Source organism: Mytilus edulis, chromosome 13 (genome assembly GCF_963676685.1).
Source record: "Mytilus edulis chromosome 13, xbMytEdul2.2, whole genome shotgun sequence".
NCBI classification, from domain to species: Eukaryota; Metazoa; Mollusca; class Bivalvia; order Mytilida; family Mytilidae; genus Mytilus; species Mytilus edulis.
Genome location: NC_092356.1, coordinates 54,432,262 through 54,449,732, shown reverse-complemented (window position 1 = coordinate 54,449,732; position 17,471 = coordinate 54,432,262). Strand labels below are relative to the sequence as shown.

The window sequence follows — 17,471 nt, the reverse complement described above, 5'->3', positions numbered from 1 at the left end:
CTAACCTTGACATTTTAGTGCTAGTGCTGCAATGTTACCTGTGATGTCAAAAAATACGTGGATGTTTGGGTCGGGCCTTGATTCACATTTCATAATACTAACAAGAGGCTAATTTTGAAGAAAGAAAAATACAAATTCGAAATTAACGGACCAAATAATAGCTTATCATACCATCTCCTTTGTCTCAATGGCAATGTCCGAACTGAGATCGTCACCGATGTGATTCTTCATTCAATACATTTACACTAATATTAAAAGTAATATTTTCTCTAAGATCACGAGAATTTCAATGAATATAAAAATATATAATGCAACTTGACAACAAATATCTAGCAAAGGCATAAATAAAAAATCAAATGACAAATTTGTATGCAATATAAATTCAACAATAGAACATTATATAAAAACTTGTCTTTTACAAAATTGAAACAAGAATGTGTCCAAAGTAAACGGATGGCCAATTCGCACAATCCTTTTCCATATTCCGTGGACCGTGAAATTGGGTAATAATCTAATTTGACAATAGAATTAGAAATCTTATACTATATAGAACATATGTACTAAGTTTCAAGTTGATTGGACTTCAATTTCATTAAAAACTCCTTGACCAAAAACTTTAACCTGAAACTCCCACTTTCATTTTCTATGTTCAGTGGACCGTGAAATTGGGGTCAAAAGTCTAATTTGGCTTTAAAATGAGAAAGATCATATCATAAGCAACAAGTGTACTAAGTTTCAAGTTGATTGGACTCGAGTCAGCTTCATCAAATACTACCTTGACCAAAAAACTTTAACCTGAACGGACGCACAGACGGACGAACGGACGGACGGACGAACAAACGGAAGCTCAAAGCAGAAAACATAATGCCCCTCTACTATCGTAGGTGGGGCATAAAAACAATTGACATAAACATCAAGTTCTGAATTTACACTCATGGGATAGTTGCATGGCTAAGATCCAAAGATCTTACATCAGCTATATCAGTGAAAACAAATTATATTTGAAACCCGTACAATATAAGGGTCGTCAAGTTGTTGGTTACTTATTCCTTATTCCTTGTTCGTTACTTATTCCTTCTATTTCCTTATTTGTTACTCATTCCTTTTTCGTTACTTATTCCATATTCCTTATTCGTTACCTATTCCTTACTTATTCCTTATTCGTTACATATTTGTTACTTATTCCTTATTTCTTATTCGTTACTTAGTCGATTTTAATATGTTTTCCCCTTTTAATGCTTTATTTTCTTATCTGTGGTAATAGTTCTTGGTTTATCAAGATTCATAAGATTTTCAAATATGGCTTTTCAAACTATATGTAATAAGATTATGAAAAGAAAAGTAGGGGTGAACGGGAATTTTTTTTAATTGCACTACATGGATAAAACCAGAGGATTCCGAATATCTGGAAAAAATTTCAAAAACAAGATGGTCACAGTACTTACAAATATATTTCATAGACACATTTGGGTCGTAGATTGCATCAACAACAATGTTAATAGTAAGCATGTGTGCAACGAACAACATTTTGTACAATTATACATTAAAAATCTAATAGACAAGGCTTTGAATGTTTTCAAAATATAATTGGTGATTAAATAGTAACTGTTATAAAAAATACAAAATAAAAATGTCAAAATTATTCTTTAAATGCAGCCATTGCCAATAGATTCATAACACCCAAAAGAGAAAGCTTTTAAAGAGCAACAACTTTATTGAATTATGGTTATTTTTTAAATCATATTCCTGTTATTTAAACCAATTGGCATAACACCTTCATTATTTGTGGGCTAAGTTGGTTAAAGTTAAAACTAATTGATTATATTGAAATCCTTGGTGGAATAGCTTTAGTAATACAACATTTCGTTCATAGAATTTATATTGTGCAAATATACTCAACAGGAATAATATGAATGCCATGAAATTTTGTAACGCCAAAATATTAAACGTTAACTGTGATAGCCAGCTAACAAAAAAGGCCGTACATAGAGAAAAAACATGACCATCTACGGTTAAATATTCCTAAAAGGAATTAAAACTTTTCAACAAAGATTAAGAAAATGCATGCTGACGACAATGGGGACTATAAATTCCATAAAAAGCGCACAGGAACAACAATAGGAACAAATGAAAAAGAATCAGGCTACAATTCTAATAATTATTTTATGTTATCATATATTTAGTACAAAATACAGCAATTTTGTATATCTAATAAAGGTTCTTTTTTCCAGTCTGTATCATCTACCCTGTATCGCATACCCCGTATCGCATAGCTAAACCCGTATCGCATACCCGTATCGCATAGTGCTCAAAATCCGTATCGCATACCTGGCGTGACGTCATAATTAGAATGACGTCAACGTTTGACCTATGACGTCCAGTTGCTGCATTTTCAGGCTTAGGGAAAAAATGATTTCTATTAAAAAAATAAAACGTCCTATCATTTCAACTAAAATCGAATTTTTTTCCAAATAATTATTACCCAGTAACTTGACGAGCGATTTTTATATAAAATAGTACAATAAGATATATAGAAATATCTAAAGTTTTATTGTTTATTTGGTCATAATTTTTGTGAAATTTGTTTCTGCACAAATGCATTTTTTACAATTTTAATTTGTTTGAAAAAAAAATATATGATAAACAGAATAATACATGGCAAAATCCGTATCACACGCCGTATCACTTTCGACCGATATCATCCTTCTGGCTGATATTGGTATCTCGGGATGATACGGCATATTATACGGATTTTGCCATGTATTATAGGGTTATTGCATGAATATTGGGGAATATTGTCCTGAGTAGAATTTTATACTGCACGAGCTTGCGAGTGCAATATATGTTCAACGAGGGACAATATTTCCCAATATTCATGCAATAACCCTTTTATTGTAAAGCAATATAATATTTGAAAATAAAAATTGGTTTAAACTAAGATTTTGTCGTTGATGACGTCATGAATTTTGAAGATTTATTGCACTAGTGCAATATTAGAATTTATTGCACGCTAACTTTTGGTTACTTTCTGTGGGAAATATTATATTGCTATGCAATAATATTCTATATGTAATCCATAGGAGTTGCTTTTCTTATTGATTTCGTTTATTTTTTGTAAATGAGAAACATTTGATTTGTGAAAATTTAAAAAAACTTTTACTTGTATATATATATTTTATAAATACTTTTTATGCAATAAAGGAAAGGGTTTATATTATAATACTTTGAAATAGTATGCCACAGAAAAAGGTAACCTTACACGGTTTATGCTGTCATGAAAAATAAACGTATGAGTCTTACACATGTTTCTGAACCAATTTCCGTCATGTAAGCCATAAGCCAAAAGTATGGAAAGCCAAATACAAAATACTACTTAGGATCTTCAAAACTGAAATAAAACAAAATAGAAAATAAGTTCACCTACTTTTGAGTTTGATACATTTTAAATGGACATGACCCAAGTAGTTGTTCTGGCTAAAAACTTTCTAACCCATATTGTAAAAATATAAATATTCAGGTCCCGAACAAGCTAACATTTCGGGAGTCAATTGTTTTTAGAAGTCATAAAAAAACAAGTAAACTTATTCTGTGTAATCAGGATGTAAAAACCATGGTATATTGTGATGTTTTCTCTGAAAATAAATACTAATTCCATTTATGTTACTAAAATCTATATAAAGGTATACACATTGATCTAAAGAATCAAATCATTCTAATTTGTCCTGATAAAGATACAAAAAATACAGCGCAATGCACTTGTTTTATTTTGGTTGTTAAAATCAATAGAAACTACCAAGGACCTGTATCACATCAGGACCAAATTGAAACAATATTTGATATGAAGAACGTTATAAACGTTTAAAAAAACACAAAACAAATAAATGTGTTTTCTTATAGTGAATACAAAAAAAAAAAAGGAAATTTGGAAAATCATGTTCCTCTTTATAAGAAATTTAAATATAACGAGTCATTCTCGTTTTTTAAATCTTCCATGTCTGCTTGAAAACGCACTTTTCTTTGAGTACAGGTATTGGAACTCCTTGTATCACTTCCTTGAATGATTAAACTTTCCGTTGACATACAACTGCTTCTTTCGGTTTCTTGATATTTACCTGAAAATTTAAATACGTATTTTAGTGAATCAATTTTGGCATATAGTGGGTTCGTAGTTAAGGACTTAGGTCAATGCGTTTGTCATTATGACAACAAAAAGAAAGAGTCAATACGAATAATTTTTGTAATATGTAATTCATTTACTTAAAAATTTGTCACAAAAGTTAATCTTATCGTTAATGATCATTGCATAAGGTCATGTTTTTTCTCTGACTGTTAATGACGTCTTAAAGGGAAATCACACTATTTATACTACTAATAATAATTCATTGAAATTTTGCATTTAGACAGATCAGACTTTTTACGATATTTTAGGCGGAAAAAATTTTGGGGTCACCGATGTTGTTTTCGAGATATGACGTCATCAAAACTTAAAGAATCGCGTTATACCAAAATATAGAAATAGCGCTCTAAATTGCTTTAAAATGGCAAAATTATTGAAAAACGATTTTAAACTGGAATATCAAATACAGTCAAATGTTATTTCTACCTTAAACACCTTTAATTGTCTCTGTTTCCATATTTTTGGAGGCCTTTGGACATTTCCCGCCAATTTTAATTGCTATTTATACATGTAATAGATTTTTCTTGAAATAAAAAAATCTGCTAATGTTTTTTCCTTCAAACTTATGCATAAGTTGCAGCTTCAGGGAAGATTTTAAAAGCATAAATAAAAAAGGGGGGTCACCGATGTTTTAAATCCGTTAAAACGGAAATAATCTTATCGTCGAATTTTGGCGGGAACTATAAACTTTTCTGTTAACGTTATAGAACGACGTTGCTGGCATAACAGCATTTCTTGCAACGCTTGGGCTGAATTAAAATATAATAACTATATCATGATTGAACATTTTTTTAGGTATTTTGATTATTCATTAATAATTTTTGATCAATCTATCGAATCGTTAAATATAGATACAGTAACATTTTATAGTAAAGTAATTGTCAAAGTTGAAGTCATCTTTAGTATTTCTTAATTGCATTTGTTGTATGGAAAAAACGAATGTTTATCTCCGATGATGCCGTATTATGCAAATAAGTTTCGGCTTCCAGGTAAAGAATCTTCTATCTCAGAAGACCGAAGGTATCCGTGCTAAAAAGTAACACGTTCCTTTTAGACTGCAGACAGAATAATTTCACGAGCTTGTCCATTCGCACCGTGTTGATAAAACCTAAAATGCCGTGTTTAAAATGCCATTAACTCAAAGCGTTAATAAAAACTATTTTCGTAAGGAATTAAAAAATGGTTAACATTTTCGTAATTACACAACGCTTCATAAGTCAGTTATTCGAACTGTGGAAACCAATTTTTTGTCTGAGTTCTATCATCCCGCACCCATTTTTCATACATCGTTTCGTGTTCATTGTACATAATATGTTCAGTGTTCATCGCCTGGGTATGAAAGCTTTATGTATTACTTATATTATGATCTTTCCGTTCGATTATTCGCGCAACCTTGGTACGTTATGAGAAATACAATGCATAGATCTGATAATTCAGTGCTAATACAGATTGACAATAAAAGACACATCGTTATATTGATATCAGGAACATATAAATGTTCCCAGTTGATATGTAATAAATAAATCTTTTAACTTATAATAAACGGAACTAGTTTTTTTTCTTGTTCTGTTACATCTTTCCGTGTTTCTGTGGAAAAGTTGATATATTTTATCAAACTCTAGTTTTTTATCAGATGACAAGTGAAGTGTTGATAACATTTGTAGACATTTTAATGAGTTCGAGTTCCAGTTAGATTTTGAGTTGAAGTTCTAGTATCATTTTGAGTTCGCATATTAACGCGAGTAAGAGTTCTAGCTAAAGCTCGAGTTCCGCTTAGAACTTCCAAGTTATAGTATTACTGTGAGATAGTATGAGAAATTTGGTAAGAGTTAAAATTTTGAGATCCGATATTATTGATGGTGAGATGTTAATAAATTAGTATTGTATTATTGTATATCCGATGAAATTAAGAGAAAGATTGCAATTTCTATTTTCTGTTGGTGCACCTCTTTTTCTTTGAATGTAAATTCTTTTATCACATTTATGTTTCAAAATGTTATATATACTTTTGTTTCCCAATACGGATTAATGATAGGTAATTTGAAAATAACTGATTAATTGTGTGGGCCATTTTCAGCACTCTGATATATCATGTTGGCCATTATTTTTAAAGAACCAAGGTATCAAGAGAAAATCAGCTGCCTTTGTATTTAAAAAAAAATCGTAAGGATTCCGCGGAACCCAGTGTCTCGCCTTCTTTTGCTGTTAATCCCTCAACAAAAATGAGCGGGAAAAATCAATAAGAATATTCCGCTCGATACTATCTTTTCATTGTAAGAAGCTTCTGTCCAAGATTGGTAAAAATTAAGGATAGTTTATGAATCTAATAAATGTTTTAAAAACTTTAACTGTAGACTGTATATAATATTAACTGGAAGAAAAACTAAGGTTATTTTTGAATAAAATACGGATAAACAGGTACAAAATTTTAACAAAATTTCCTTCTAGATACTAGCTTTTAATCATAAACAAGCTTCAGTCCAAGTTTGGTACAAATCCAGAATAGTACAATGTATTAGAAAGTTATTAAAATTTAAAAAAAAATTTAACCACAAAGGCAATGTATTGTATCCTGGCAGAAAACCCAAGTCTATTTATAAGTGAAATAAGGAAAAAATGGATATTCTTTTTTCAAAATTTACTTCTGGATACCAGCTTATGATCATAAACAAGCTTCTGTCCAAGTTTGGTAGAAATCCAGAATAGTTTAAGAAAGTTATTCAAATTTCAAAAACTTTAACCACAAAGTGAATATTTGTGGAAGCCGACGTAGGATCGCTATGTCTCCCTTTTTCGACTAAAGTCGAAGGCTCGACAAAAATTGTTGTCCTTTTCAGTCATGATCGGATTCCGACAATCTCTATGTCACTGTTTTTTGAAAGGCAAGTGATCACATTGAGAGATCTGAACACGCACCTACATCTGAACTACTAGTTTTTGTTTTGTTTTTTCACCGTCTTTGTCTTAATTTTTGCAAATATTTCAGTGGCAAATATTACACGACATTCAGCACAAAAACATTTTCTATATGAGTTGAGTACTCTTTTACAAGACGGACCCTGGTGTGATGGTTACAGTTTAGCACTCTGAAAGATATGTTACTCTACATAAATAAATGTATTTGTGTGTTAAATATTTCTCTTGTCGGTGACTTGTAAAGCCAAATATACAGTGTGGAACTTTTGTTGTTGTGGTCATCAATAGGACCAAAATAACTAGGCATAGTGTTTGATATTCCCATATTGCTATGACGTCTAGCGGTCGTATGTTTTAATCTGCTGGTCGTACAGTTTGCTGCATGTAGCTACAGTTTGAAGATATACAACAACATATATTTTTTTTGGTGTCTAAATTATGTAAGCCTTTACAAAGCATTAAAGAAAGATTGAGTATGATTTATTTTATAATACGGTGCTAAATTTTCATTGATTTCGACAGCAAGCAACCGATGTAAAATTTTGTTTGCTTCTTACAGTGATTTTTAAATGGCGTTATTCTTAAATAACGTTTGATATTTCAACAAATATATGATTACTCTACAAATCACTCGTGTTCATGTATTTGTGCTCCACCTCCCCAAAAGATAAAGAAAAAAATAGAGGGAAAGAGAGACGTAAGATACCAAAGGAATATTTTAGTAAAGATGGATGACACTTGGATAATTTCTGTCGTCACATGTGAAATAAATAATATTTCAAACACTTCACACATAATAATTAACGGCCAGTGGCAAATTAGATACATGTACATATTCGGAACTAGAACATATTGACTTGTGAATTTTGACCCTGCTTTGTATAACCCGACAGGCTGAGCCGGATAAATACAAATGTGAAATTAAGTTTTGATGAATTGTTTATACATGTAGTATAGAAGACCATATAGTAATGACGTTTCATGTGATATGAGAAAACCTACAGTCGACAGGAACTCCTTGTTCTTGTTTACGTCCCTATGCTGGACAGAAAACTACAAGTTCTGGAAGCTGTACGCTTACATGCTGTTTCTCTTGGTAATAATATATTGTTATTTTTTTCCGGAAAATATACGCTGAATCCCACATACCGCATCGCGTCGATACGCTGCCAACAGCTGGGTTACACTAATGACAGGACGATTGCCCGGATTGTGACAGGATATTCACCGGAACTTTCTTGTTATTTGATAGATTATTTTAGTATTTGAATAGATACCTTAGAGATACAAGACTATTTTTTTTATGAAAATCTAACAAAAATAGATACAAGACTATTTTTTATGAAAATCTAACAAAAATAGTTTAAAAATATTTTTGAGCAAAAAAAATGACAGGACGGATTTCACTCTATGTACGCTTTACGTATATTAAACTGATCGACAAAAAGTGTTAATATCTCTTTTGATTTACAATATTTTTTCATACCACCAAGAAATCTGCGAGATTAATAGTTATCTTATATGAAAATTTAAACTTTATAGTAAAACAAATTGTTTTTCTACAAAAAAAATTTGACCGGACGGATTTCATATTGGCTAATTTACGTGTTGATTATATTGAACTGATCGACAAAAAGTTTTAATATCTCTTTTGTTTTACAATATTTTTTCATACAACTAAGAAATCTGCGAGATCAATAAATATTTTATTTGAAATTATATAAACTTTACAGTAAACTTAAAGATTTTTTTTATACAAAAGTGAGTTGAGCGGACGGTAATTCATATCAAGACCATATCAAGACCACTATCGGCTAGTTTTGTTGCCATACATTGTGATTGTGTCCATTTCAAGTAACATTTTCATTGTTGCACTTAAATCATAACGTAGTTTGCTTTCTTCTGCTTTAGTGAAACGTCCCTTCCAGCGGGCCGCCATTTTAGAAATTAGCAACCACTGCGACAGAATCGAAAACGGCGACGTCATAAGACGGCCACGACACTATAGCGGCGCCGAGAGCGATGCGTATAAACAATAGTGTGATTTCCCTTTAACATTAAACCCATTGGATGTTGGATGTATAAAAATAAGAAGATGTGGTATGATTGCCTATGAGATAACTCTCCACAAGGGACTAAATGACATAGCAATTAACAACTGTAGGTCACCATATGGTCTTCAACAATGAGCAAAACACATACTGCATATTCAGCTATAAAAGGCTCCGAAATGACAAATGTAAAACAATTCAAACAGGAAAACTAACGGCTTGATTTATGTACAAAATAATGAACGAAAAATAAATATCATGATTTATAGCAACAAACGACAACCACCGAATAACAGGCTCCTGACTTGCCACAGGCACATACAGAATGTGGCGGGGTTGGAATAGTTGAAGGCCCTTGTGTACTGATTCATATTTTAGTCTTGTATACATAATTTTTTTTATTAGTTGTTTTTGGCTTTGAAATAGCTGTCAGTAACTGCAAGTACTCTCAGTTCGGGACTTAGTGGTTTTTTTTTAGATTAGGGTTGAGGGATGGATAATTACCCTGCTACATCCGGGTTGCGTTTTTGTTTGATGTTTTTTTCTGCTTTGTATCGATCTGATGAACTAAGCCTTTTTTCAACTGATTTTAATAGTTTGACGTTCTTATGTTGTATTGTAATACCACTGTCCCAGGTTGTAGGGTTGAACGCTCAAAATATATTTAACCCCGCCACATTCTCTATGTACCTGTCCCAAGTCAGGAGCCTGTAGTTCAGTGGTTGTAAAGAGTACTTCTGAGCTTTCCTTACTGCATTATACACAACTGCTTCCAACTGATACCATGATGTATACATTGACACCTTTATCACATGCATCACCAAGTGTTCCCCTGATTAGATTTAGATTACCTTTATCATATGCATCACCAAGTGTTCCCCTGATTAGATGTAGAACTTTTGAAGAGCTTACTGAACCTCTGCCTTTCATTCCTGAATTCACAACATCTGAAACCAAATAAATAAAGAAATAAAATACCGATATATTGTAAATACTTTTTAAAAAATTTGATTCGTAATATCAGGCTAACGACATAATATAGTACATATACATGTACCAGTAGCACATCAATTATTTATTAAAAATGTTAAAGTATAAATCAGAACGTTAGTTTTATACTTTAAACATACATTTTAAACCCAACTCTAATATTTTCATATCAAAATATATCGTTAGGAGTGGAAAAACCTTCAATTGTTTTCTGAACAGTTGGTTTTTAATTATTTTTTTTTTTTTTTTTTGTTCCGTTTGAATATTTTTCCTTCGCTGTTTGGTTATTTCGCAAGATGTTGCTTAGAAATTTGGGTATATGATATCGAACAGTTAATACGCTTTTGAAACTGACACCGCTTAACCGAATACTTTTCCATGCAAGAGTTAGCTCACCGAACACTGTTTTTATTGTTATTTCTTACTAATACTTTACAACCGTATAAGAAACTGACAAATTTATTTTACCAAATTGCTCGTTAGATCTTCAGAATGTTTTGATTAATGTTGACCGAAGTGGAATAGAGATTCCATATGAGAGTTATTTCCCCTTATACATTTGATATAAGTGATATGCATTTGAAACTGGTAAACTATAAGTGATAGAGACCTAAGGTCTTTTGATTTGAGGTCCTTGGTAAAACAAAAAAGAAAATAAGGTCAAGGTCAAAGGTCAAGGTCATATTCTAAATTTTGATTTTGGCTTATTCTCATTTCTTTTCATGAACCGTACAATATATCGATAACATATTTTTATTAAATTGTCATTTGCGACATGTCGTAACTCATAAACTCATAAATTTTGATTGAGAAGGTGCGTAGACATTAAATGGGAGTTTTCGCCCCTCTTATATTTAGAAATATGCGTATATTGATATAACTTTTTAACCATACATATTAAAGACCTAGGGTCTTTTGATTTGAGGTCCTTGGTTTATGACCTTAAAATTGAGGTCACGGTCATAGGGAAATTTGACGTTCTACATTTTTACCTTTGCTTTAAATTCATATTTATACATCATAAAGGACTTTATACATTAGATTACAAGCCATATGACCTTGAAAAAGCAAACGGGAGTGACCTTGTGTAAACCGGAAACAGTTATTTTTTGCACTTATTTCATGTAAAAGTATATAGAACCATATGTTTTTGAAAGCAGTGTCAAGTAAACTATCATTAAATACCAGAAGAGACATTTTCCAACCGGAAGTAAAAAGTTAACTCCATTATTTCAAGCAAAATTACATAGAAACCATATATCTTTTTAATAAGCATACAATGAGCTATCATTTGACGCTGGAAATGACATTTTAAACCGAGTTTTGATATTTTAGAATCAATTTTATTTTTTAGGGGTGGAAAACCTTCAATTGTTCTCTGAACAATTGGTTTTTATTTTTATTTTATTTTTTTGTGCATACAATAAAAACGACTGCAGGACAATCATTTAGTTAACTCTAAAATAACGTTTTTGTAGACAATACAGAAACACGATAATTTACAGGTGTTTATACTAACTTATGCTGTATTCTTTTCTTTTTTGAAATTTGTAATTTCGATAGTTTAATTATCCTTTCGTTTGATGTGTTTAAACTTTTGATTTTGCCATTTGATTGGGGAATTTCCTTTTTGAATTTTCCTTGGAGTTCAGTATTTTTGTGATTTTACTTTTTAGTATCTATCTATAAGCTTAATATTATGGCATCCACGTTAAAATATCATAGACATGTCTTTAAGATTGATATATTCTAATTTCAATAAATCCGATTATTACCCCCTCCCCCCAAAAAAGATATAATAAATAAATACCTCTGTTTGTATCCCTTTTGGTCCGTTTCACATGGATTCCCACTAAACCAAGTAAGTCTTTTCCGATGCTTTTAATTATATGCATAATTCCAACTTGTTCTGAGATTTTATTGTGTGAGTTTCTGACATCTGTTATGGTGTTGTTCAAAATAGCAGCAAATATTGTCATTAAAGTAAACAGAACACAGAAAACATACACGAAGAAAAATAGTTCTCCAAGAATTGGAACTGTTTGCTGAATTTTGTTGAATGCATTCTTTCCAATTAAAGTATTGGCCAAACTTCCAAAGCTAACAAACAGATTTCTATATTCATACACGGAAACACCAAAGACCAGATAACCGAACATAACAAAGGCTACCAATACGATAATGAATGGAAAACTAAAACTTATTATATCATTTAAACCGTATTTTAAAACGTAAGCGATTTCCACGATCTTTCTATTGTATCCTAATGCACTTGAAATTCTTAAAGTAGAAATAAAGACCAACAGTCCAAGTACCACATTAAATATGTATTCCCAGACTACTATGTGCTGGAAATTTATGAACACGTTTTTGTTATCTGCATATAAAGCGAGTGCTTTCTTCGTAAAAATGAATTTTGTGATCCAGATTCCTAATCCTATCAAACTTAATAGCACTATGAGAATATCTAAAACGTTCCAAAAATTAACAAAAAATCTAAATTTTTCCTTTTTTATTCCTTTTATTAAAAAGATAATTTTTACTATCACCAAAACGAGGAAGATGACACTAAGGAATAAATTCACAAACCCTGTCGCACTTGATATTAATGTTGGTCTGAAACATTGTGAGTCAGCCCAATTAAACGCGCCTCCAATTTCAGGAAATTCAGCCAAAAATATCGAGTAACAGATAACGTTGATATTCGCGTTATAGAGTGCAAACTCAACAAAAACTGCTCTTGTATATCGATCAATCCATCGAAGTTTAAGTAATTCATCGAGTGTGTGTTCTGTGTTTTCCTTGTTATTGCTGAGGCTTTGGATGTACCCGCCGCCACCATATGTGTTATAAATGCCTATGATAGGAATACCCCAAACTTCTTTAGCTGTGGTATATTTCCACGCATCTGTTGTCCATGGAGTTGAACATTCCTTACATAAATCACTGGTCTCTTCAAATTCGTCATAATATTTCTTAGCACAAGAATGACCTGGGACAATCTCTGATGCGTAACACTTAGCTGAAAGAGATATTTATAAAATTGAGCTGGCCCCTAAACAAATATGGATCGCTGAGTTTTACAAAATGATTGATGATGACTTGTTTGCAATTTAACTTTCAAATATGAAAACAAATATTTAAGTTTAAGAAAGTTATTAAAACTTTAAAAACTTAAACTACAAAGTGAATTTAATGTTAACTGGCAGAAAAACTAAGTCAATTTATAAGTAAAATACGAATAAATAGGATTTTCTTTTACAAAATTTACTTTTGGATAATATCTTATGAACATAAACAAGCGTCTGTCAAAGTTTGGTAGAAATGCAGGATAGTTTTAGAAAGTTATTAAAATTTCAAAAACTTAAACCACATAGTGAATATTTGTGAACGACGACGCCGACGACGGAATGTAGGATTGCTATGTCTCGGTTTTGCGACAAAAGTAACAAGCTCGACAAAAATGGATATAAAATGCAAGCGTTAAATGTAAGGCGGCCATCGTTGTACTAAATCTTTCTCTATTATAAACCTACGAAACAAGAATTCATGTTTTGGCGTTTGTTAAATGTGTCAAAATTATATCAGTTATCATAACCAAATTTCAGTAATTGATTCTAAAATATTTGATATTAATTATTTCAATCGTAGCTCATTAGGCTCAAGAAATCACTTCCAGCTACTGAATTCACAAGATTATCGACATCTTTAGTTAACTAATGGACACCAATCTTTTATAGAGTATATATCCTTTATGGCGTTGTCAGTTTATTATCGATTTATGAGTTTGACTGTCCATTTGGTATCTTTCGTCCCTCTTTAAGGAATGTTTATCATTCACTTGATATCGTATGTTGATAAGGTACAGTTTTTTGTATTCAAGGTCTAAAAAGAGTGATACCTGTTTTCACTTTGACTTGTCGTAGTCTAACAAGACCTAGTCTAAGGTTAGCCATATCCCCTACAAAGAACTTGTCGGCAATACTTATGCTTCCACCGTTGTTCGATGCTGTTGGAAAGTACAAAGGTATTAACGTCTTTCTAGTCCATTCCCAGAATGCTTCAGGTGACGATACCTATATTGAAGAATGATTCCTAATAAATTTGTATTTGACTATAAATTTTAAAAAAAAACCAAAGGAGTAGGTCCAGTAAGATCCCTTTTTTTGGCCCCAACATATAGCAGTTTTACAAAATTGTTAAAATGTAAACTTTTAGTTATTCATTGGACAAAAGAACGCTTCTGCTACATAAATTTGGGCTGAGTTTGACTATACAAAGCACACATATCGGGAACTAGCACCATAAAGTCATACTAAATTACTGAAATATTCACAATTCTAGCAATTTAGTTAAATTTGAGACGTTTTTCGTGTAAAACGAAAGTGACCGCATTCGTATTCATCCTTAATATTGAAATGTAAGTTGTATTTTATAATAATACATAACATATATAAAGGTTGAGGATGAACACGGATGCGGCCACTTTCATTTTTGACAAAAACCAACTGAAAAATTACATTTTTTGGCAAAATTGGTAGATTTTTCATATTTCAGCTATAATCGGTGCGTTTTTATGACTAAATCAGTCAAAATCTTTCACATAAACTAATTGATTCAAATAAAATAGACACTATAGTGTTTAAAAACTGGTCAAAATCTTTCGTCAGATGAACATGAAATTTGAGACCAAAATCGGTCCTTACCGGACCTAATCCTTTGTTTTTGTGTGGTAAAACAAATCTAGTTTTAAATGAATATGTTTTCTTTTAATACTGTAAATAATTCTACTTACCTTGGTCCGACTATTTTGATAGTCGTATAAGTAGCCTTTAAACAAGTAATAAAATTATTAATCTGTTTTGCTGTAAAGTGTAAAATGTAAAATTTATTCTTATTAAATCATAAATATTCGTTCATACTGATATCATTTCTGTTGAATGGTTGATATTTTAATTTTTCCTTTTCTAACTATATGACTTCAAAATGAGATATATCACATATTGATACTTTTTGTCTATCAAATTGTGAAACACGACTTTCAGCAGTTTCTCTGTAAATGATATATTTGGATTGGTACTTTATATCACAAATAAATACACACGGCACATCATACACAAACAAATAAAATGCATTAAAAGAGATATTTACCATTGAGAATCCGTAATGATATTTTCTGGATTCATACAACTGGCTTTCAATATGTGCTTTATATAAGTATCCTCTTTGGTCTTTGTTTAAATAACTAATACAAAACAACACAGTTGCGAAACCTATATGAAGTATCAACTTGTAAAATGTTCGTTTCGCAATTCTGTCTTTCAACAGCAGTTTTCTTTGTTTTTTCATCAGACGTGCAGTTGGTGGTCCTTCTTTTGCCAAGACCGCGACTTTCAATTCTAGAACAATATAAAATAACTGAAAAGCAATCAATTAACTTAACAAATAATATACCCTATGTTAAAAAATCTTCAAACGATAATCTAAAAATGCTCCAGTGAAATCTTAGAAATTTCTAAAACTTTTGATTAAAAAAGTGCGTCGAGAGATAATCATTTCATGAAGATTCACTCTTATCATGTTGTTTGTATGATATTCCGGCGTGATATCTTTTATTGTAGTATCCCTTTTCGCACGTGTAAACATAGAAGTGAAGTTGAAGTTTTTCACATCATTGACAACGTATCCCGAACAAACAGATTGCTATTGGAGTTTGTATTGTGAACTTGTTGGAATCAACTACTCCATAGGTATATCATTTGTTTGTATTGTGAACTTGTTGGAATCAACAACTCCATCGGTATATCATTTGATTGTATTGTGAACTTGTTGAAATCAACAACTCCATCGGTATATCATTTGTTTGTATTGTGAACTTGTGGGAATCAACTTCTCCACAGATATATCATTTGTTTCCCTACTATTTTGATATTCGGTAGAAATTTTCCTCCTTTTTTTTTAATCATTAACCAAAAATCATCGATTAAACAAACAAAGGAATAACAAAAGCACTATATAATGTCGGTCCACAATAACCGACACAAGAATTACTCAGCTTTATAATTCAACTTATGCATTGACAAATATCAATATGTAACAAACGAATCAATTATACTTGCATGCATCTTTGCAATAAAAAAAAGACTTAATTAACTTAAATTTTTACATTGGTTGCAATGAATTATATTGATTTTCCAGTTAAATAAAAACCAATAATTTCACATGTGAAATAATATCAGATTATTACATGGCATTTTTCATATCGCATGTATTATCAGCCCTAGGTTCAATATCAGCCCAAGAGCCGCATGGCTCGAGGGCTGATATTGACCGAGGGTTGATAATACATGCGATATGAAAAATGACATGTTATGATCTTTTTATCATATGCTTCAACAATGGAGAAAAATCACAGATTCATATGTTGATCATTTTACGTGGTTCCCAAATAGAAGTTCAAAGAGTGAAAAGTTCACGGACGTCGGACTCCAAATTTAGTACATTCGATATGAAATCTTTCTATCAGATGCCTCAACAGAAAAAAAAACATTTTAATATGGACGAAACGACAAAAGAAATTATTCAAAAATATACATAATGAACACTGTTTGAAAAAGTGAACTTTTTAACGTAACTTTCTAAATTATGTTTGAAACTTTAAAAAAACGCATTTATTTAATAATTTGATTTTTTTTTTTTTTTCATTATTTTACAAAATATACTTTCCAGTATCCAAATAATTGTTTCGTTAATAAAATTGAGATTGTACACTACTTTGTAAGTTTTTTAGTGAAAATGTAGCATTGAGGTATATTTTCCGGAATTTGCCGAGCATCACCGGAATGCCATGCGATAACGTTACGGAAAGGCATGTGATAACACTCGAAGCATGTGATAAACTTTTCATATCAGCCCGCTAAGCACCAATTCGAAAAATATGGAATTTACGTTGATTTAATGATATTATCATACAGTAAAAATCATATGTTATTTAGTCTAAGTATATGATAAATGTGGTTATTTCACACTCTGACGTCATACAACAATAGGCATTGTCAAGACGTCGATAATGTCGGATCAAAACATGCGTAGGAAAAACATATAGTTCCTTACATTTTCTACATTAATTTCATAAATAAGAGCCATTTGCTATAATTTCTTACCTGTAAACTCATCCCCATGATGTTTTTTCGCCATCTTCTGAACGGAGTCTAAATCGAGACTGATGGTCTCGTCATCAGCAGGTTTTCTCGTGATCAATGCAATTAGAATAGCAAAAGCAAAAACCTTTAAATAAAATATAGAGGAACAATTATGAATAATATATGGTATCAAGA

General features: G+C 31.3%; 1 protein-coding gene across 1 annotated transcript in view; it reads right to left on the bottom strand.

The window, feature by feature from the left end:
- Window positions 1-3,104: 3,104 nt before the first annotated feature.
- LOC139502367 (polycystin family receptor for egg jelly-like) overlaps window positions 3,105-17,471 on the bottom strand; it is a 98,088-nt gene continuing 83,721 nt past the window's right edge. The window contains exons 23-28 of the mRNA XM_071291828.1: window positions 17,298-17,421; window positions 15,286-15,533; window positions 14,036-14,210; window positions 11,945-13,156; window positions 9,996-10,091; window positions 3,105-4,112 (exon numbers count right to left, since the gene is read on the bottom strand). Of these exons, the coding sequence (XP_071147929.1) occupies window positions 3,943-4,112; window positions 9,996-10,091; window positions 11,945-13,156; window positions 14,036-14,210; window positions 15,286-15,533; window positions 17,298-17,421 (2,025 nt within the window). The 3' untranslated portion in view covers window positions 3,105-3,942. The remainder of the gene's footprint in view (window positions 4,113-9,995; window positions 10,092-11,944; window positions 13,157-14,035; window positions 14,211-15,285; window positions 15,534-17,297; window positions 17,422-17,471) is intronic.